The 24,405-nt window shown below is 34.5% G+C and overlaps 1 protein-coding gene across 1 annotated transcript; it reads left to right on the top strand.

Annotated features, from left to right (window-relative positions):
* The first annotated feature begins 1,061 nt into the window (after positions 1–1,061).
* On the top strand, positions 1,062–24,313 carry LOC134251584 (protein strawberry notch homolog 1-like). The gene is given in 32 exon segments (XM_062733987.1): positions 1,062–1,094; positions 1,575–1,703; positions 3,195–3,332; positions 3,416–3,476; positions 3,791–3,809; positions 4,649–5,150; positions 5,152–5,346; positions 5,661–5,778; positions 6,040–6,249; positions 7,229–7,313; positions 7,459–7,549; positions 7,635–7,793; positions 8,112–8,353; positions 10,987–11,140; positions 11,896–12,078; positions 13,472–13,569; positions 13,792–13,940; positions 14,123–14,314; positions 14,433–14,651; positions 14,932–15,197; positions 15,343–15,478; positions 16,018–16,130; positions 16,396–16,467; positions 16,659–16,758; positions 16,920–16,982; positions 17,120–17,266; positions 17,374–17,468; positions 17,766–17,858; positions 18,767–18,913; positions 19,121–19,197; positions 19,533–19,733; positions 22,992–24,313. Coding segments are annotated over 32 exon segments (4,602 nt in total). The 5' UTR covers positions 1,062–1,076; the 3' UTR covers positions 23,122–24,313.
* Positions 24,314–24,405: the final 92 nt, after the last annotated feature.

A 24,405-nucleotide genomic window follows, 5' to 3' on the forward strand; every position in this document is an offset into this window, starting at 1 on the left:
AGATCCACACATGTTTTGACCCAAGGGGATGCAAGACTTTTTAGCAAATGCCTGCGAACGTTAGCATTAAATTGCTATATGCCACCTATACCTCCAAGTCATTTCTCATAAGTCAACAACTTTGAATGATATTTATATTTATATAGATATTGGTGTGAATTTTCAAAAAACGTAACTTTCTGGAAAAACAAAGAGAGAAAATTCTATAATTTTAAATTTTTTTTATTTTTTTTTTTCACAGAAATAAACGAAATGCTAGACTATTTTACCGATTTCAAATGACCATCTTCGCTGGCGAAGGGTTTCCGATCCGAAATCTACTCTACAACTGTTGTAGAGTAGATTTCGATAGTAAATTAATTATTTAGATATACTAAATATCAATATTATGCATTTAATTTTGCATAAGAAACATATGGAAAGATTTGAGGTTCATACGTCCATTCCTTTGCATATGTGAAAACTAAACGATGTTTAACAATGTTTAAAAGTCTGATTTCATTGGATAAAAATTTCACCCTCCCCCTTTATTAAAAGCGTTGTAAAAAAGCAATTCATTTAATGAAGCTGGTTTTAATGTAATAAATAAAATTCCTATTCTTTGTATTCAAAAAAGTTTTAGTGACCAAAATGCAGGTTATATTGAATAAGATGGGTTTATTTGCCAAGCGGGAATAAACAATTGATAAAGAGTATGCGTCTCCTGATAGTTAAATAATGAAGGAATCTGAGAAATTTGACTTATATTGACTTATATTTCGGATCGGAAACTACTAGCATGTTATGAAATAACTGTTGAAAAAAGGAAAATGAATCTTGATAAAAATTAACCAAAAAACCACTTTATTAACCAAAAAACCACTTCTACTGTCGTGTTTGTTACTACAGGGAGTACATCCCGTACTTTGATTCTATATCGCACCTGTCGGAATATCTCATTCTTTTTCACGATATCGTGAAAATACCCGAGAAGTTACGATTACAACGCACACGTCAGAGAGGGAATTCTGGGAAATTTATATGATGGTGGATTGCGAAAATGCGTTGAAACGGTCTGCGAACTTCTCTTGCTAGTGATGGCAAATGAATCGAATGTAAGAGGAGAATTTCCTTTTAAGTAAATTTTATGTCAAAATCCATTAATTTACTGTGGGTTATTCAGAGATTTAATCACAATATGTCCACAATAAAAGCTAGAAAATTATTTTTAATTTTTCTCACCGGTCAACCTTCCTCGTTTATGATCATAAGTAAGAAGGGACAGGTAAAGAGAAAGTTGGAGAGAGGGAGGGAAAGGAAGGGAGACGAAAGGTGAAGGGGTAGAGGATTTCCCTTGCCCACTCCTTAACTAAACATGTTTACTGTAAATATTTTCATGAAAGTAAAAGTACATGACATTGGCTGTTTAAATAGTCAAAGAAAAGTAATATCCAACAATAGTAATCATGGTAATGCTCATTTTCTGCGTCATAATTGAGATAAAGGATAGCATTTGAAAAAAAAAGATGAACTTAAAGAAGAATGGAATATTAATGATGAATGAAACAGTTTTACATGTATTGTTTTTTTTTCAGAACGATTTCACAGACATATTATCAGCTGCATTAGATGAGTCAGGCATCACAGGAGATTTTGAAGATGAATTTGATGAAACAAGCACATTTTCTCACCACACAGTGTATCCAGGACAATCTCAACCACTTGTATGTATAACTAGATAAAGGTTTTTAATCGTGAAAATGACAGTGTCCTACACCTGGCCTTCTGTAACAGAATGTGTTCCACGTATTCGCAATGTAGCTAAAACAGACTCAGGCAATAACTCTTATTCAGTATGTTTTCTATGAATTATCAAGAAAGTTCTAAATGTCAACATGGTTTGTGAATTTTAAGGGAGTGCAAAAAGTTGAGAAAAGTTTTGAATTCTCCCTTCATCATGTTCATATGATTTAAATTTTTGGTTAAAAGTTATCCACAATCACCAGATAAGTTCTTATGAATATGATTAATTTAACACACCTTTATATATTTTTCCCCATACATTAAGGATTTATGGGTGGTATTTGAACGATGGTGGTCCAAGACACAGTTATTATTCTAACTTAAATAACCAGTTACAATCTACATGCCTTTTCAGTTTTATCAATAACATACTGTAAGACTAAAATGTATATTTTAAGTGATTGTTCATTTTTTCAGAAACTAAGAAAACTGTTAAAAGACATGTATCTGCATCTTGGTCAAACAGTGTGATGCCACTGAAATTTTAAATACCACACACTCACTTTAGTCACTTAATGCCATTATAAAAGTAAAAATTCCCCTTTTCTGTTAATGAGATTTAAGAAATTATTGAATGTTGGAATTATTGTCAGATGAGTTAGACTGTCATACTTGTATTTGCCCGATGTTGTTTTGGTATGTCCTATGATCAAATAATTTTGATTTGCTGTTCTCAAAATAAAATCTTTCAATAACATTACATAATCTAGGTCCTTGCAAATCTTTACCAAGTTCATTAAGAATATTTTTCAAACATTGTCATGATAGAGAATCTTGGAAACAGAAAAAGGATATCTTGACCCTGATCACAAAAATCACATTCACTTTTCAAAATTCACTTGTTCACCTAGTTAAATTTTAGTTGCCAAATAATTTTTTTGTTGAAAATATGAGCATTCTTTTTGCAATGTGGAGCACCGTGAAAGCAGTCATCTGTCTTGATGTTTTTGAAATTCATTAAGTATTACCAAGAGCTATGACAAAGTTCTGGAAATTTCTGTATTGATCAGATGTATATTGATCATTATGTTAATCTATTGAAAGAATAGTCATGGCTCTTTTCTTTTCATTGAAAAAAATAAGAATTAAAGGACAAATTTTTGAATATTTGATAAACTAGAAGTATAAAAAAGAAGGAGAGAAACATTAAAAATACAGATTTCTATACTACTGACAACTATTGAATTTCAGACATTTTCTACATTTTTTGTTGTTGTTGTTGTTTTGGTGTAATAAAGCATAGTGGAATAATATAATGAGAACAAATGTTAACTTCCTGCTTATTACCCCAGGTTAAAAAAGCTTGAAATGCCTTTTATTTTAACACTAATGGCAGGTATGATGAGGATATGTAGAAAAAATTCTTAGATTGACAGGCAAACTTAGAACATTTTTTGTGATCTCTGAAATAGATATCCAATCCTGTATTTAATGGAGGGATACCACAGACAATTCCTATTCCACAACAGATTGGAGGCATCAGCTCCCCAGCATTCAGTCACCCATTTCCACAACCAGGCAACCCACGAGCCCCTTTTCCAAATAACCAGGTAGTAATTTACGAATTCATCTTCATGTTTATTCTGAAGTCATATTTACATATTTATTTTCATGAGTCTTTTGTGATTTCAAGATTCAAGTTTTTGTCACAAAGAGTCATGAAAATTTTGTAAAGAATATCAGATACTGTAGAAGTACGTTTTTCCTGGTGGTATTAATTTACGCTATGTACGCGGTCACAAATTTTCCATGGAAATTTGTCCAATCATACTTAATATAAATGTAAGGCATTCTGTGACAATCTAGAAAATCCGCGTAATTTTCTACCCGCGGATTGAACAGAAAATTGAGATTCTGCGGAATTATGACCCCGTGGAAAAAAGTATGTCTACAGTATTTAAATTGAGTTCATAATTTTGTCAGTCCAAACAAAGATCTTGCAAGCAGTTACTTTATTTAATTATACACTGTACCATGTTTAAGTTCAAGCCAGATACTATTTTTTTAGGTCACCTGAGTAAACTCAGGTATATTCAAGTATGTTGGCGTGTGTCGTGTGTTGTGTGTCGTGTGTCGTGTGTTAACATTTGAACATTTTAGCTTCTTCTCTGCAACCACTGAACCAATTTCAACCAAATTTGGTAAAAAGCATTTTAACCTTGATCCCTGCCCCCCTGGGGCCTGAGGGGTGAAAAATTTTTTAAAAATCTTCTTCTTTACTCCTGGACATCAAGCATAACTATTTGCATGATTGTAATCAGCATCCAAAAGTCATGGCCCAGGTTCTAGTGCTAGGGCGGGGCTAAATAAGTATATAGTGAAAATGCATTATTTCTTCCTTATTGCATCGTATCAGCATCCAGCCCAGCCATTATACGCATCCCAGCTTCATCTCTCCAAAAATTGTGAATTTTATCTCTCCAAAGTCAGATCAAACTACAGACATCTCAAAACCAATTTCTTTGAAAACTCCACTGGGTATTAAATAGAATCATCAAAATAACGAGACAAAATTGTGAATTTTATGGCCCCAGGGTCAATCTTCTTCTCTGCTCCTGGTGGGGGGGAATTTCATTGCCCCAGGGTCTGGGGTTCTGGTATTAGGGCTCTATTGATTATATAGTGAAAATACATTGTACATTAAATCTTTGAAAATCTCCCCTTCTCTGTCTCTGGGTATGAATTATATAGACTTTATTGTTTATAAAGTGAAAATACAAGGTTCCAGGCACTATTGAAAGTCAACCAAGATTGTGAATTTTATGGCCCCAGGGGAAATAGGGTTCTGGTGTGTGTGTAAGTGGGATTGTTAACAAAGCAACATGGAGGAGCAGTGAAAAGATCGGTATTATATAAACTGACTAAGTGCAAGCTCCTCAGTGCCAACAATTAATTTAAATGATCTGTCTGGAAGGACCAATGGCTCAGGTGTACCTGTGAGTGATGCACCAAAATCTGGACCAGAGTCCATAAACTGGGCTAGTCTGGTCAAGAAGGATCCAAATACAGGTGCTTGTACAATTAACTTGGCAAATCTTGCAGCAGCAAGTGGTAAGAAAATCATAATTACTACAACAACAGGCAATCAAATGACGGGGAGTGTCATGAGCCAGTCGACTGGCACAGGTGAACAGATTATGTCATCAGGTGTGAAAACAAACTCCCCGATTCCTACAAACTTAGGGAGTGTGAGAGTGACACCCTCACCCTCTGTGTTGCCCAGAAGTGATATTCTGTCGGCTCAGATTATATGAGACCAAGAGGAGGGGAACTGCCCCTTCCCCACTCTCCCAGTATGGGCAGTGTCCAGCTATAGTTCCTATTCCCCCAGTGCCATCAATTCAGTTCATTCCCCAAGTGTGTCCCTCTATACAAAGAAATCCACCCTTACACCATAGTATGTCTACTTCAGCTCTCCCTGATTCAGGGCAGCATCGCTTACTCAATGGACCTAATGGAAGTATTCCTCCAAATTACAAAGCAAATGTGACTCACAAAGACATTTCAAGGTTGTGGTCTAACGAGGATGTTAAACTAAAGAAAGTGGGTCCCTCTGTACAACAGGTAGGTTTTATTTTTAAGGCAGAGAGAGTCTTAACCGTTGGAATTTTGTTTTACACAGTTGTACAACTGTTGAAAATAAATTATTCATATTTTTGAAGAAATGCTTTGTTCATTTCCGTACAAAATGAAGAATTTTTAACCAGATCAAAATATTGCAGTACATACTGTATTGTGACTCAAATATTGTGATACATGTCAAAATAGAAAAAGTTGTATCGTCCCAGCCCTGCTATTCCCACTTCATACCTATATTTTGTAAACTAAAATGAAAGACCATGTAATGAAGATGTCTTATGGTTGCTATATGGTTTCAGCAAACTGCCCGGCAGATGTTGGGAGGTGGCGTGTCCGCATTGGAGGAAGAGGAAGTTGAGGATGAGGTTCAAGAACTAGGACACGCAGAAACGTACAATGACTACATGCCTGTCAAATGTAAGATTTAATGACATAGAAGAGAAAAGCTTGTTCCTTTTATTTTCATGTTCATGGTATCAAAGTGTGCCTTCGATATATTTTAAAAGGATTGATTGGCTAAGGATAAAATTATATCCAACCAAAGAAATTCATGTGTGCAAATTACCCATATATGTATGCAGGAGCACACAAATGACCTTGAGAACCAATTGTTGTAGGAATTTAGGCTTTTTGGAAAATAGAAGTATATTGAATTTACAATTATTTACTCCTTTTCAGTGTCCATAGGAATTAAACACCCTGATCCCGTGGTGGAAACAAGTTCTCTTGCCAGTGTTGAACCTTGCAATATTTGGTATAACCTCTCTCTGCCAGAGAACATCATAGATAATGGGGAGTTGTCAGCCCTACAGCTGGAGGCTATTACCTACGCCTGTCAGAGGCACGAAATCATCATGCCCAGTAAGGAGAGAGCAGGCTTCCTCATTGGTAGGTATTGTCTCTTAATGGAAAGGTTGGCAAGTAAATATTATAAAGCTTTATTTTTTTATGTCAATAAGATATTAAGCACCTATTAATCAGTTGTTCACTAGGGCTGTGTATTGAGCCAAAAATTTCGATACGATACGATACAATATTTTTTAAAGCGATATGCGATATATTGGATTCTGAAACAAGTCCATCAGAAAAGGCTTCTAAATCATTTTAATGCATACATTTCATAACAATTAAGTGTTTTATTACCCATTTTAAAGTTCTTGTCTCATTGTCTTTAAAAATAACACTTAAATTAAAACTTTTGATGACAGTAAAATCAAAATGTTCAAATAAATTTCTCTTTAGATAATTATATAAATTTTTATAATTTATTTTAATTTATAAAAACTGTGTTATTTCCTTAGAATTTATATAATTATTGAAGGATTTAATTCAAAAAAGTAAAATATAATCCTTGGTGATTGAAATTCCCATCTTTTAAACAGAATTTGAAGGAGAGATGTCTGTCCGATACGTATTGGAAGTTACTTTCCGATACGATATTTTTCTTAAATATCGATACGTATCGATATATCGATATATTGATACAGCCCTATTGTTCACCACCAACAGAAAAGATCATATTTCAACTAATACATGTATCTGTATCTGAACCATCTTATATGCAGGATGATGTATTAACATGATTAAAGGGTGCATACACAGTCAAACTTGCATTGAATGCTGCTCTTTGCAAAGCTAATCCCCATGAGATTAAAATAGAGACTTCTTTAAAAACAACAAAAGCATATTTTGTCTGATTATAAGTTTAAAATCACCAGTGTATTTGGTCATTTACTTGGGTTTAGACTACAACAAGAGTCCTTACATAAAATGATAAAGTGTATTTACATGTCAGAAAGAGAAATTAAGTGTTTTTTTATGTGCGCATAATGGCCAATGAGCTTCATTGTTTATACTCTCATTGCAGGGGATGGTGCTGGAGTGGGGAAAGGAAGAACTCTGGCGGGAATTATTTATGAAAACTACTTGCTGGGACGAAAACGTGCATTATGGTAAGTGGATGAAGAAAAAAATGCATCTTAAATTATCTGAAGGAAACTTCGAATTTTGAAAGTCAGTAGTGTAGATAATAAGTCTGTATGACAACTTGTTAAAATTTGTATATTGCATTATAATGACTTTGTCCTCTCTCATTAGGTTGAGTGTATCCAATGATTTAAAAGTTGATGCAGAAAGAGATCTACGAGATATTGGTGCAGGTAGAATTGAAGTACATGCCCTCAATAAGGTAAATTTGTGTTTAACAATGACGAACATCAAGTTGTAGAATAGTAGGATATTTATTTGACTGACAATGAATATGAAAATTTCAGTTCAAGTATGCCAAGATATCCTCCAAGGAAAATGGTAGTGTGAAGAAGGGGGTGATTTTTGCCACTTATTCCTCACTGATTGGAGAAAGTCAGTCCAGTGGGAAATACAAGACCCGCTTCAAACAGCTTCTGAAGTGGTGTGGGAAGGACTTTGATGGAGTTATATCCTTTTTTTTAAATCTCTGTACAGGGATGGATTCTATTCACAATTTTTTTTTTTCTGCCAGAAATCAGATTGTTGGATTTAGAAACTAGCATCTCTTTAGGTACACAATTTAAAGTAAAACACTGTTATAACGAAGTCACAAGGACCTGTGAAATTTCTCTCCTATATCTGTAATTCTTTATATCCCTATAAGGAATTCGTAGAATTTATATAGTCGAGATCCAAGAAAACTTTGCTATATCCGTAAATTTGCAGTATCAGTGTTTGTACAAAGCGATTTTTGCTATAATACTATCCTTAATGTTGATTAGATTGTATTTGATGAGTGCCATAAAGCCAAGAACCTGTGTCCTGTGGGTTCTAGTAAGCCCACAAAGACAGGTCAGACCGTCCTAGAGTTACAGAATCGTCTTCCTAATGCCAGGATAGTGTACGCTAGTGCCACTGGTGCCTCCGAACCCAAAAACATGGCCTACATGACAAGGCTAGGATTATGGGGACCAGGCACACCTTTTTCTGAGTTCACTGATTTCATTCAGGCAGTGGAAAAAAGGTACATTTTTGTCATAATGAAAGTACAGTCAAACCTGTATTAAGAGACCTTCCGACGGAGAACGGAAAAAAGGTCACATATGACAGGTGGTCTCTTAATACAGGTTGCTTATTTTCCGCTGTGTTAAAATATACAATGCTGAAAATATCACACGTGTATGTTGAATGTATTTTATAACACCTTATTTATACATTTTTAAGAGCAATTAAAATTTTTACATTTATTAAACACAAATCAAAACATGAATATTGGGAAAAACAAAACATATTCTATTTTTTTCATACATTTCAGTTTTTTTTACACAATAAATTTGGCCTTCTCATAGCCTATATATAACTTCACATATTAGAAAAAATAAAAAACTATCATGATTTTTGGTATGCACTTGGTATCAAATTAAATTATATTTATGACTGAAATATTTATCTAACCTGATTATTTTTTTCATTACTGAACTACCGTGTCTATGCCTGTTTGTGACCTGGTATTTCAATCACCCCAATTATCACCTGGTGTGGGTGCTAGCTAGCGTGTGTTTACATACCCATTGGTGACACAATGCACTTAAATAAACATCTAGGATTTAGTTACTTGTTAATTAAAGTTAATCAAGCAGGTTTTATAGCTGAATATCCATTTGGCCCTTATAGCATGAAATGATATCGGGTTGACACCATCGAACGTAGCTATAATTAATTATATAATGCAGAAAAAATTTATCTGAAATGGGGGAAAAATGTGATGTTTATGTTTTAGATTTTAATGTTTATTCAATAAATAGTTGAACATGAATACAAGAAATTTTTAGCTCACCCAACGAATGGTATATACATGTACAATTAAAACATTTTAAAACATTTTGACACATAATATTCCAAAAGGTGCAGTATGGGGAAGGTGGGTGGGATAACAAAAAACACAAAGCATGTACATCAAGCTGAAGTTAGAACAAAGGAATTTTGATGTTAGTCATGAAATTTGATGCTATATTGATTAGACATGCATGGAAGATGGTTCTAGTGTGTTTCATTGTACCAGTCAAAGTTTCAGTTGCTGCAATTTTAGCAAAGGAATGACCAGGTTAATGTTTTTGGAGCAGGTTAACATTTTTGGTGTAGGTTTCATTTCCAAGTAACTATAATCTCTCTAAAAAACTTCTTTACATCTAAGGTGTCAAACAATGCTTGTTTTTACAAATTCAATTAGATTTACAACACTTTAACCAAAATTACAGGTGCAATTTTTTCTACATGGATTTACCCAATGAATGTTAAATTAGTAGTTGACAATAACTAACAAAATGATACATAAGGATGGAAAAACCCAGGCTTACACATGAAAAACTTCTACATTTTGTATGAACAAAAGTTTTTTGTAGGTTTCATTAAAAAATATCATTGTTTATTTCCACTTTTTAACAGGTACTCCTTAACTCTAAAATGCTTTTACAATTGTCCTGATAAGAAATAAAAAAAATTTTGATCCGCATATGAGTCATTTGAATATTGGGAAATATTGTGAACATCTGAAAATATTTATATTTTTTATACAGTATAAAAAAAAAACTGCAAAGTTTTTTTTTCATTAATAATAGTTTGTTGGGTTTTTTTTATCATAGCCTATATATAACTTCGTTTGTTTTGCATATTACTAAGAATAAAAACTGTATCATGATTTTTGGTATGCACTTGGTATCAAATTAAATTATATTAATGACTGAAATATTTATCTAACCTGATTATTTTTTTCATTACTGAACTACATTTTGTGTCTGAAAATGCCTGTTTTTGACCTGGTATTTCAATTTCCAATTTATGACCTGGTGTGGGTGCTAACTTGCGTGTGTTTACATACCCATTGGTGACACAATGCACTTAAAAAAACATCTAGGATTTAGTTACATTTATTAATTAAAGTTAAAATGGCAGGTTTTATAGCTGAATATCCATTTGGCCCTTTAGCATGAAATGATATACATTTTCATGAAGAAGAAATACTTTAAATTTTTTATGTTGGCGCTCAAAGATCACAAAATTGCTTAGAAAATTTTTGATGTTTATGTTTTAGATTTTAATGTTTATTCAATAAATATTGAAGCGTAAGTAAAAATATTCATTTTTAAATGTTGTTTTATTTGTAAAACTAGCATTATATAATTATTAAATGAAATAAAAGCGTGTCTGTAGTTGTTTTGAACCAAAAAGGAAGCATGCTCGACCGAAATCGAAAGTAGGAATCGGAAATTATGTAGTCGTTAAATTCAGGTAAAATTGCTTGAAATTACTAAAAATGGTTAGGAAAATCGTGGTCGTTGGTCGCGTTAGACAGGTGGTTGTTTAATACAGGTAGAATAGATAGGGAAAAGCGTTGGGGGGGATTTTTACGGTCACATGTGACAGTGAGTCGCTTAATACAGTGGGTCGCTATGGCAGTTTTGACTGTATGTTAATATTGTTGAATGGTATTTCTAATTCAGTAGTCAGGAGACTTTGCTTGTGTAGTATGAAATTTGAAATGTTTTTTTGTCAGACTTCCTCTATTATGAAGATTGGAAAAAAGATTTCTTGTTGTCACTTGCTTATGTTACCGAGTATTCATAAAAGCTTGTAAAAGTATAAAATTGTATCTTTCAGGGGAGTAGGTGCTATGGAATTGGTTGCCATGGATATGAAGCTGAGAGGGATGTATATTGCCAGGCAGCTTAGCTTTAAAGGTGTCACATTCAAGATAGAGGAAATCCCACTTGCCAAGGACTTTGTTAAGATCTACAATGACAGTGTGAAAATGGTATGGTTACATTGTCTGCTTCCAGTTTTAGCTCACCTGAGCCAAAGGCTCACATGAGCTTTTCTGGTTGTAATTTGTCTGTTCTCTGTCGTCAACATTGTAAACTTTTCACATTTTCATATTCTTCTCAAGAACCACTGGACCAATTTCAATCAAACTTGGCTCAAAGTTATATACATGTATTATCTTGATTTTACATGGAAATATATTGGGAAAAAAATATAAGGACATAAGTAACTCAGGTGAGCATTGTGGCACAGACCACTATTTTTTTTTAATTCAGAAGTGTGAAAAGGGTGGAGCAACAAAGTATGTTGTAACCTTTTTCGCTCAAATCCAATTTTCTTGATAGAGCCAGACTTTAACACCATGACTATAAAAATTAAAAATAGGGCCAAAGAAAATTAATCAATAGTGTTCAAAAAGCATTGTGGCAATGACATAACTCAATTTTTATTTTTAATTGAAAAAGAAAAAGTGTGAAAAGGGTAGAAAAACAATATCTTTCTTCTAAATTTACAGTATTTTATAAGTTAACTTTTAAATAAATGTTTGGAATAACATTATTTAAAGCTGAATACATATTGTAACTAATTTCAAAGATCAAAACTTAAGAATTAGTAGATATTATCATTTTATTGAACAAATGACTTTAAATCCTGCTTCAAAAAAAAAAAACCATGACTATAAAAATTAAAAATAGACATCCTAGTTATTAGGGTTACAAGTAGCTTATGCTGTTTGTATATTTACAGTGGGTGACAGCACGAGAACGGTTCAGTAGGGCAGCCGAGTTGATGGACGCTGAACAGAGGATGAAGAAGAGCATGTGGGGACAGTTCTGGTCGGCTCATCAGAGGTTCTTTAAATACCTATGTATATCAGCCAAAGTCAACCACTGTGTGGAGATAGCACGCGAGGCAATCAAAACTGGCAAGGTATGGGATTAAGCATGACACTGGAGCAAATGATAAGGAAATTAATGATTTCATGGAGAGGGTTTTGTTTAGCAATGTTTATAAAGGATAATTGTAAATTCTGCTCAGTGCATTTTTAGCTCACCTCGACGAAGTCGAGATGAGCTTATGCTATACCCCCGGCGTCGGCGTCCCAGGTTAAAGTTTTAGGAGCAAATCCATTCCCAAGTAACTATAAGCTCTACCCAGACCAAACTTGCATGGATGATGCATCTAGGGATGAACACTACCATACTTGCTTCAGATGCTGGATCTGACCTACATTTTCTAGATGAGTGACCAGGTTAAAGTTTTTGGAGCAGGTCCATTCCCAAGTAACTATACGCTCTACCCAGACCAAACTTGCATGGATGATGCATCTAGGGATGGACACTACCATATTTGCTTCAGATGCTGGTTCTGACTTACATTTTCCAGATGAGTGACCAGGTTAAAGTTTTTGGAGCAGGTCCATTCCCAAGTAACTATAAGCCGTACCTGAATCAAACTTGCATGGATGATGCATGAGTACCAGACCAGGTGAGTGACCAGGTTAAAGTTTTTGGAGCAGGTCCATTCCCAAGGAATTATAAGCCCTACCCAGGCCAAACTTGCATGGATGATGCATCTAGGGATGGACACTACCAGACTTGCTTCGGATGCTGGATCTGACCTACATTTTCATTCCCAAGTAACTATAAGACCTACCCGAACCAAACTTGCATGGATGATGCATCTACGGATGGACACTACCAGACTTGCTTCGGATGCTGGATCTGACCTACATTTTCATTCCCAAGTAACTATAAGACCTACCCAAAACAAACTTGCATGGATGATGCATCTAGGGATGGACACTACAAGACTTGCTTTGGATGCTGGATCTGACCTACATTTTCATTCCCAAGTAACTATAAGACCTACCCGAACTAAACTTGCATGGATGATGCATCTAGGGATGGACACTACAAGACTTGCTTCGGATGCTGAATCTGACCTACAATTTCATTCCCAAGTAACTATAAGACCTACCTGAACCAAACTTGCATGGATGATCCACATAGGGATGGACACTACCAGACTTGCTTCGGATGCTGGATCTGAACTTGAAGTCCTTGATATCTGCAGTATTAACAAATTTATGAATATTTGTTTACACTATACATGTTTTTCACGCTACATGCATAGAAATGTGTATATGCCATGTAAGGCGTTAAACACAACTTGCAAGAATGTTGTTGGGATAAATACTAGACATTAAGAAAATATGTGAGATTTGCGTTACTTACACTGATAACATTCGTCGAGGTGAGCTTCGTAATCTTTGATTATCTATGTTTCTCTGTGCTAATTTTTTTCCTTTGTATCATTTCAGTGTGTTGTGATAGGACTGCAGTCCACAGGAGAAGCCAGGACCCTGGAACAGTTGGAGGAACAAGGGGGAGAACTCACTGACTTTGTGTCCACAGCCAAGTAAGTACCTATCTTCTACAACAAAAATTATAAGATATATACACCCTCCAAATTGTTTAATCTGTTAGTTGATCTTTTTGATAAATCTTACATGCAATGCATCTCACTCATTAAAATGAATATGTAGATACCCAATACCAGTTGCTATTTCATTTCTCATGGGATAATTCTTGTCTACATGTGAGCATTGGAACTCATGGATGTGCATCTTTTATCTTACAGAGGAGTTTTCCAGACCTTGGTAGAAAAGCATTTCCCTGCCCCTGACAGGAGAAAGACACTGGATATATTTGGTCTTGGAGAAATATATGGCAAGAAAAAAGAGCAGGAATCTGTTCAGCAGAAAAATGAAAACAACAAAAGAAAGAAAGGTACGATCTCATATGACATTAAAATGCACATTTTACAAGTTTCTTTTGTGTATTTTTTCATCCTTAATAGCATTTTCATTCTTCACTGTTGTTTAGTGAAGTATAAGATTTTGTATAAAGTTTTGCTTCATTTATTAGTGATATTCAACCACACGTATCAGATAAATATATTTTACACACAGAACAAAAAAAGACAAACAAATCTAAGAAACAAAAGAGACACAAATCGGATTCAGATGACAGCAGCTCGGATAGTTCCGATTCGGATTCAGACATCAGTGACTTGGAGTTTGACTTCCAAGAAGATTCAGATGACAGTGATTCAGATGTGGATGACTTCAATCCATTTGGAAATGATTCTGACAGTGATGAAGGTATGGGCCGATAGTTATCCAATACTTCACATTAGAATTTTTTTTTAATATGGTTATTTTTCTGTTGCATGCTCTGTGAACAGAAATATTCAAATTCTTTAAAATTTTGATTTGGCAGATCCTTGGCTGAAAAAGAGCAGCAAGAAAACAAAGAAAAAAGATGTAAATAAAAAGAAGAAAAAGAAATCCAAAGGAATTGATGTGGATACAGAGTTTGACAAGGCATTAGCTGCTGCAGGTCTACTGAAGAAAAATAGTATAGCCAAGGAGAATGTCAACACTGTCAATAACTCCAATACTAATAATGAAACAGAAAATGGAGATGCACCACTCTATAGTGAGTAAATTCTCTGTTGAATTGAAAAATGTTTTTTCATGCAAAAAAAGAAGTAATAAGAAGAAAATATTTCCTTAATTGAAGAGGGGGTATCATAAATGTGTATCAGTAAACTAACCAAATGTTTCTTAAAAAGCTTATTTAAAAGTTTTTTGCTACAATAACTCATTAAAACTAGCATAACTTTGCAATAAAAATGTACCGAGGCCCCCTTCCTTAATGTCTGGTTTTCAATATGCTCAACATTACTTACATTTTTGAGATGACTTATATTTGACAGGCATGGATGCTGTAGAGCAGGCAGTGGCCATGAAGAACGAGTTACTGGACATGTTAACTGAAGTCGGGGAGAAGCTTCCACCCAACACGTTAGACCACCTGATTGATGAACTGGGAGGGACAGAGAGCGTGGCCGAAATGACGGGGAGGAAGGGGCGTGTCGTTAACACAGACGACGGCATCACGTACGAGTCACGCAGTGAAGTGGATGTACCACTGGAAATCCTAAACCTCACAGAGAAACAACGATTTATGGATGGAGAAAAGGTGACAAAAATGCATTGTGAACTTTATAGATATATATTTCTACATCCATAAGTAAGCCTTACTAGTACTGTGTTGAAGGAACTGACTCATAATAAATGATTCTTGAATCGTATTAAAAATGTTATCTTTTTGTGGATTTGTACAGAATGTGGCCATTATCTCAGAAGCAGCCAGTTCTGGTATTTCCCTCCAAGCTGACAGACGTGCAATAAATCAGAGGCGAAGAGTCCATATTACACTGGAGTTACCTTGGAGTGCAGACAGAGCTATCCAGCAATTTGGTAGGAATCCCTGTTATCTCATACTTCAGACATCGAATTTTTTTAATGAGGCCAAAATAAAATTATTGTTTGTTTGGAATTGCCTTCTGTCTCATTGAAATAACCCCTCCTGAAAAAAATCTTTATGGACCACAATTTTTTTTTTATTAAATCACAAAAACTTAATTAGCACCAGATCTAAGGTTCTTGGTTGATGACAGATGCATTTTAAAAAACAGAAAATAATGTTTCACTGTATGAAGTTTTTATCCACAATTTTTAATTTAATTTGATTTGAAAAAAAAAAAAAAGGGAATTTCCCTTCCTCCTGGGCCCAAAACTCCCCAGACAACAATGCCAAACAAACTTAACTTTAAGGATGGATGAGTATAAAAAGCTGTAAAAGAATAGTTGTAGTTTCAAAGATTTTCCTGATTTTGTTGATAAATCTTGAATGAAAATTTGGTTTAAAATACATAGTACATGTTGAACACATTCATTGTCTTCCTTTGCAGACCTTCAAGAGATGTCATGTAAAGACAGTAATTTTTTTTTTTCAGGTCGCACACACAGATCAAATCAAGTGAATGCTCCTGAGTATATGTTCCTAATATCGGAGTTGGCTGGAGAACAAAGATTTGCTTCCACTGTGTCTAAAAGGCTAGAGAGTTTGGTAAGAGATTGTTTTTGAGGTTTTTGAAAAGAAAAAAAATTGTGCTTAATGAGAAATTTTTTTTCTTGAAAAAAAGGCTTTATAAAAATGATAATTAAAGATCTGACTAGTTTTGAAAAAGAAAATTGAAGAAATTGTCTTTCAAATATTTCAAAGTTTTATAAAAGTTTTTATGCAATTCAACTTTTTCCATTGATACTCTATCATATTTATTTGACTTAACTAATTATTTGACTTGGCAATAATAACAATTGGATTATTGTAGGGAGCCCTAACACATGGTGATAGACGTGCTACAGAGTCCCGAGACCTGAGCAGATTTAACTTTGATAACAAGGTAAGGCTGGACAGTATACGAGTTGCAAGTTTATGAATAAGTGTTTATCTTCACAATGATTCCAGATGATTAGACTCTTATAAGTTGACTCAAGCTAACATGGTCTTTAAGTAAGATACCATATTAAAGCATTGAAATTGACAAACAACAAATCTGAATTGTGTAAGTCATGAACCTGTTGCTATTTTCAGTATGGCAGAACAGCACTGGAGGCAGTGATGAAGTCGGTTTTGGGATTTGATGCTCCACTTGTACCCATACCTTCTTCCTATGAGGGAGACTTCATGGAAGGTAAAAGTTTGACTTTAAAATATTTCACAGAAAACATTTTTTCCAAAATTGTATTGCTTTAATAAGTTGCATATGAAACTAATCAGACATGGTTTCTTGAAGACAAGAATGTTTTACTTATAAAGCATCTGAATGAGAACCCTAAATGATTTGTGTTTCAGATGTGAGGAAGGGATTGGCTGGTGTTGGTTTGATCAGTCTTGATGATCGTATACTGGAAAAGGGTATGTGGTGATAATGTTACTAATTAAAAATTGTTTTACTCCATTATTACCAAAATCAACAATATGCATTGTACAAAAAATAAATATTGTAAATGCAATGAAAATGTTAATGAATTGAATATATATTTGTATTACAGATTACAACAACATCAGTAAGTTCCTCAACAGAATCTTGGGAATGGAAGTTGCCCTTCAGAATGCTCTGTTTAAGTATTTCTCTGACACACTGACCGCCATTATCTTGGATGCGAAGAGAAGTGGACGATGGGACATGGGAATTCTGGGTAATTTTTTATAGACTGGTTCACTGAGTCATGCAATTGAATTCAAATTTTATAGAAAGGAAAATTTTAACTGCTGGCCTACAACTTAAAATATAAATGTCCTTCAGATCTTGGTTCTGGTGGTGAGAGTGTGAAGAAGATTGAGACTAAAACCTTTGTGGGCAGTGCTGCAGCAAACACAGCTAAAACAGAGCTCACCACGGTAAGGGTGTTAATAGTTACTTATGAAGATCTATTTACTTGTTGAATTTTGTCAAATAAAAATGGAGTAGAATTCAAAATCTAGGAGGAAAATTATCTAAAGATGTGAACAAATGATAGTTGTAAATTACTTTAAGTGATCATTGTAATTAATTATAAAATGTCTGACCTTCATAATATTTAAGGATCAGAATTTAAAATCATGAATAAAAATGAACTAAATATGGTACAAATGATTGTAATACCTTTCCATTGGTGGTAGTTTCATTATAATTAATAATAAGCTATATCAATACAGGTCTCTGTGGAGAGAGGAATGTCCTTCTCACAAGCTAATGACATATGGAGAAAATACACTGGAATCGATGATGGTTTCTACATATCTTCTATGGTAAGTTGATATTCCTTGTATCTTTTTAAGTCTTAATGACAATGTAAGTAGGTTTACCAACAGTACCATCAATTTGTATCGATGAGGATTTGTAGAAACTCATATTTGATCCAAAGATTGCATATGATATAAAGTTATGTCTTGATTTTGAGCTAAGTTCATTAGATTAGGCTCAAATTCAAAGATTTAATAGGTTAAATGTTGTATCATAGTCATTACCTTATTATGCATCTTTCATAAGTTAGGCTATCTAAATTTAATTCCCTGGTTCTCGGGCCAATTTTCTCCAAAACAGATGCGGGAGGGCGGCATTTTATTTTTCATTTTATTGGCAATAAAGTAGATGAGGGAGGTATTTTTTTTATTTTAATTTCCGAATTTTCTTTAACATAAAGATAATTTTTTTAATCACAGATATAATTTCTGGTCAAAATTTCTGCTTTATCCATTGCTTAACAGCGTGTAAACATCGTAGGTAATGTCCTCGAATGTATTTTCAAACGAAGTAGCCAAAATCTCATTGTAAATTGCTACTGGAAGTGATATTTGAATACTAAACTACGAAACAAATGAGGTCGGAATTTTTTTTCCCGGATTGGTCTCCGCAATACCAACTTTTTATTTTATCAAAAATACAATAAAATCGGCAATGCGGCTACCTCAAAACGGATGCGCGCGGGCCTGAGAAACAAGATTTCAATTTTATATGGCCTTATATTTGACACAAAGTTTGTTTGCAACAACAAAAATTTCTTGACTTATTTTAAGTTTTAGGTTAAAAACAATATCCATGCCACATTAATTACTTCAGAAATAATGAAAATTAAATGCGGATTTATACAAATATGCCTTGCTCAAGGATTGCTTCAATAGGTATAATTCTTTAATGATCAAATTTGGACTTGTAGGAGAGAAATGTGAAGAAAACTGTGATTCTAGCCGTGTTCTTTGGGACAAACAAGAAGAGGGAAAAATTATATAATGTCTACAGACCTAACACTGGAAGACAACTCCACCCAGAACCCCTATCCAACATCAAACGCAAATATAAAAAGGTATGTAATCTGATCTATTTTGCTAGTATTATCATTAGGTTGGTTTTAAATTTATGTTCTGCCTAAATTGATATTGCATCAGATTTCAATTTCATTCTGAAACATTCAGAATTATCCCAGAAACCAGAAAATGCTTGAAATTATGGGTATCAATTTATTAAAAGTGTTGGAAGATTTATTTTATTTAAGTGAATGCTTGTATTGTAGGTATTGCCTGACATAGCTCAGCCGTGGTGGGAAGATCAGTATAACCTGTCTGCTAAAGTCTGTAGTCATGCTTACTGGTAAATATAAATTCTAATCTTACAGGCCCACCCCCCCCCCCCCCAAAAAAAAAAAAATCAAGTCAATCAAAGCCAAAAACAGAATGCTTTGCTAAGAATGAAATCTTCTGTAAACCACATGACTTTTTGATCCCATACTGCAGGTTGTCACAGTGATTCATTGTGTAAAGCTTGCTCTTAAAGGCCATTGGCAGAAAAGAAATTAGAAAGCATATTTAAGGGGTATAAATTAACAAAAAAAAATCATATACAATGGTCTTAACCCCATTTGAACCAGTGAAATAGGACAAACTCCTAACAACTAAAATGGTAACTTTAACAATTGTTATTTTTAGGAGGGGGAGTTGTAAGAAGGCAAGCCTAGGGCTGCCATGTGAGATTGGATTAAGAACTCGTACATTCCACATCCTGAGTGGATCAGTCTTGAGTGTGTGGAGTAAGGTGGAGAGTGTTCTAGCAGCAATGCCTGGTGGATCCGCTTCTAAAATGCAAATTATTCGTCTCAAAACAGATTGTGGTCAGAGGATAGTAGGCAAGTGATCTTATGAAGGCTTTCAATCTTTGCAAATATGTGATACAAAAAAAATCAATAATTTTGCTGGCCCATAATTTTCTTTTTTAGGTCACCTGAATAAACTCAGGTGACCTATTGCTATCTGTTTTCGTCCGTCGTCGTGCGTCGTGCGTTGTGCGTTAACATTTGAACATTTTCAGCTTCTTCTCTGCAACCACTGAACCAATTTCAACCAAATTTGGCATAAAGCATCTATGGGTGAAGGGGAACAAAAATTGTGAATTTCATGATCCCTGCCCCCCTGGGGCCTGTGGGGTGGGGCAAAAACCACTAAAATTAGTGCAATCTTTAAAAATCTTCTTCTTTACTCCTGGACATCAAGCAGTCAAACTGTTTGCATGACTGTAATCAGCAATGAGTCCTCTACTAAAATTGTGAAATTCATGGCCCTGGGGTCAGGGGTTCTAATGCTAGGGCGGGGCTAAATAAGTAGGTAGTGAAAATGCATTATTTCTTTGAAAATCTTCTTCTCTGCTCCTGGGTATTAAATAAACCAACTAAGTATATAGTTAACATGAGCAAGAGTGCCTCTACCAAAATTGTGAATTTTATGGCCCCAGGGTCAGGGGTTCTGGTGTTAGGGCGGGGCTCTATTGATTATATAGTGAAAGTACATGAATTCTTTGAAAACCTTCTTCTCTGCTCCTGGGTATTAAATAAACTAATTAAAAACATAGTTATGATGAGCAAGGGTGCCTCTACCAAAATTTTGAATTTTATGGCCCCAGGGTCAGGGGTTCTGGTGTTAGGGCGGAGCTCTATTGATTATATAGTGAAAATACATGAATTCTTTGAAAATCTTCTTCTCTGCTCCTGGGTATTAAATAAACTAACTAAGTACATAGTTATGATGAGCAAGAGTGCCTCTACCAAAATTGTGAATTTTATGGCCCCAGGGTCAGGGGTTCTGGTGTTAGGGTGGGGCTCTATTGATTATTTAGTGAAAATACATGAATTCTTTGAAAATCATCTTTTCTGCTCCCGGGTATTAAATAAACTAACTAAGTGCATAGTTATGATTAGCAAGAGTGCCTCTACCAAAATAATAAATTTTATGGCCCCAGGGTCAGGGGTTCTGGTGTTAGGGCGGGGTCTATTGATTATATAGTGAAAATACATTAAATCTTTGAAAATTTTTTTCTCTGCTCCAGGGTATTAAGCAGATGAACTACCAATATAGCTATGATGGACAAGGGCCCATGTCTTCCACAATTGTGAATTTCAAGGCCCCAGGGTCAAGGGTACCATAGAGGGGGGGGGGGTGTTGTACTTATATACTGAAAATGAATGAATGGTTCGAAATATGCTCCTTGGTATTAATCAAATATCAAGGCCTAAGGGTCAGGGGTTCATGTATGGTAGGGGCACTACTGATTATTGCTGAATATTACTGATTAGTTGAAATGCCTTTTGTGTTCCCTTACCCTGCGTATGGGTATTAAGTAAACAAACTAAGCAACTGCTAAGTGTATTGTTATGATAATCAATGGTGCCTCTTTCAAAATTGTGAATGCCATAGCATCTGGCTTAAAACATGAATCAAATTCAATCACTGGAAGGTTGTTGCATAATGCTCAGGTGACCTATAAGGCCCATGGGCCTCTTGTTTATTTTCATTATTTGCATTCAACAACATTCGTTCAGCTAGGTTAAGTTCACAAATTGCAACCTTGATACTTTGTAAATTTAGAAAAATTCCTTTATCTTTAATACTATCAACAAACAATTGGCACAAACTAAGATAATATCTAAGGGCTATTCCAGAAAAAAATGTATGGGGATTGGAAGGCACTTTTATTTTTACCCCACCACCCATACATTTTTAATTGCTTTCTCCCCCACCGCCCATCAAATCAAAAATGCTTTTAATACAACCACCCATCTAAATTTAAAATACTTTTTTTAAAGCATTGTGTTTTAAGTTATGTATAATAAAATTTTATGTACTGGTACTTTTTCAAGCATTTGCACTTTATGCAACTTGAAATGAGTGTTCGCTTTTGGGATGTATCCAAACAATGGACTCATTTAAAAAGAAAAAAAAATAAATATGATGCAAATCTAAATATTATGCACAAAACTTTCATTTCTTCATTACTTTGAAAATAGTTTTATCTTTTTTGAAAAGAATTTAGAAAGATATTTTTTGCAAATTTTAACAAAAACAAAAGTTTTGTAAGATTTTACAATCAGCTAATTTTTTTTAGTTCAAGTCCAAAGGTCTTTTGTAACACAACCACAGAGTTCCTGCTAAAGCCTATAGGTTTCTTTTTTTCGGGGGGGGGGGGGGGGGGGGGGGGGGGGGGGGGGGCACTAAAGTTATGTAATACATTGTCTATTTAGTGGGACATGAAAGAAAAATACAGAATCTCAATCCAACCTAACAATACAGGCACTTGTTTCTGAAATATATTTTTTAAAATTCATATGTTATGGCTGGGTTAAAAATATATTCGAGGTAACACTCAACAGGTTAAGGAGTGGTATGTACTGACATAATACATGTATATTGTTACAAACCCTGTTATATATAAACATTATTTTACACCGTATTTGGTATAAAGTAAATATTTGACTTGCAAACTCCATAGTCATGCTCTAAAATGTTTATTATCAGATACCTTTTTTTTCTACTTTCGGTTTTAATCAAACGATCTCTGATTGTTTCTAATATCATTTAATTTACCGATGTAATCACGTTTGAATAAATTGCTGGAATGAAACTTGAGCTGGAAGCAACAAAGAACACAGGAACACAAAGAAACCGTGTCCCAATCCTCCACTGTCATTGCACCATGTGCTTTTATAATTATCTGCCCTTGTTTCCGCTTTGTTCGATTCTACTTTTACTTTCAATGTAAACACACTTCTCAACTGTTTAGGACGTTTTTTTTTTAAAATAAATATAAATATTTACTGGCTTATACAAAATGAAAGGAAGGAAGTTCTTTGTAGTTGATTTTTTGTGAGGGTAAGTGCAACCACCCATCTAAAAATATATCGGATGAGGACAACCACCCATGCAAATTTAATTGCTCCAGTCCCCATTACCCATACAAAAATATATGAAGTGCCCTCCCATACATTTTTTTCTGGAATAGCCCTAAGCATATTCAACAGAATATGTTTGTAATTTTTGTTCACTGAACCTTTAGTTTAGTTTCTGTCCCATACTTCGTTCTTCATTATCAGTTTCTTTGTTTGTTACACTTACAGGTAGTTTGATACCAGGAAACTGTGTAAAAGCCTTGACCTCAATTCTGTCTGAGGGTTGTGACAAAAGTTTTACTGAAAAACATCCCCAGCCTGTGGATGATGATGAACACCTCAGTATGCCGTTGCTGTTCTAAAGGTTCTAAACTTATTGGTGCTGACGTCCTACTGGGGCTCACTCTGTGTTCTGTAGCATTGTCACTGTTAATGGTAGATCTGCTTCAAAATGTACTCGCAGAATAAAAACACTTAACACTTTAACAATGTACAAAAAGCTATGATGAGAAATTGTGAGATTTTTTTTCTGCAGATTTAAAATTTTAATCCCCTTGCAACAAAGTTGCGAGGACTGTAACAATTTATGAGACTGTGATTGTGTTGAGTTTCTATCCCATCCTTTGTTCTTTGTTCATTATGCTGTCTGTATGTGCTTCCTGAGTCCGTGCTATAGATTAGGATGCAATACAAAATGGTATAGTTAGATATTTCAGTATCATACTTACTACAAAGATGTTCGGTGATTTCAGAAAGAGTTTGGGTCAATGTGGAGTTGAACATTTGTGATCAGTTTTGAAAATGTTGTCCAACATATTCATTTGTAATGTACACTGTGGTCCATGTTTAGTCTCATACTCAAAACGGCATGCTTAGTGGATAGTGAAAGATTCTTCCTGCATTTGGGTCAAATAATGAAAGACATTGTTAGAATATTTCTCAAGAAATGGGATTCTTGGAAAAATTTTCAGATCATAAGAGATGCTCCACTTCGTGGTACATTAGAAACCTTTCGCAGCTTTCTGTATTTTAGGTTTTCTCTTTATGTTTGTGCCGTTGAAAATTTAGATTGTCTGAAAATCTAACAAGTTGCTGTTCCAATTCAAGACTTGAAAATTTCTGCAAGAAATGTGTAAGGAATTTCTTTTTATGATAGTTTCATTGCATCGAAGTAGCTGTAGATAAAACCAAATAAAGGGATTAGAGTTTCTGTCTGTACCAAGCCCTATGTCTTTCAGTTTGTCAAATCACTTTGTGTTGAGGTCTGGCACATCCAGTTAAATCCAGGACAATACTAGTCTTCATGCGTGCTGTTCTTCAGCAGTTTGACCCTCTTGATAAAGAATTAAAATACAATAAAACCTTGTTATGTCAAGCTACATGGAAAATTAAGAACTTTAAGATAGCTGAGGTTTTGAGTTATTTAAATTAAAACACAATAAGAAGTAGTTGTTGATATCCATATTCACTCTGACTTATCCATGATGTTTCATGTGATGTCAAAGTTTGAGATTCCAAATTTCAAATGTACAATGTAGTTCCAATAAAAAAATACCTTTTGTCTGCTATTCAGATTCCAAATTTCAAATGTACAATGTAGTTCCAATAAAAAAATACCTTTTGTCTGCTATTCACTCAGAAATGAT

Source organism: Saccostrea cucullata, unplaced genomic scaffold (assembly GCF_032062105.1).
Source record: "Saccostrea cucullata isolate Sc308-1 unplaced genomic scaffold, CSIRO_AGI_Scuc_v1 ctg1, whole genome shotgun sequence".
NCBI lineage: Eukaryota > Metazoa > Mollusca > Bivalvia > Ostreida > Ostreidae > Saccostrea > Saccostrea cuccullata.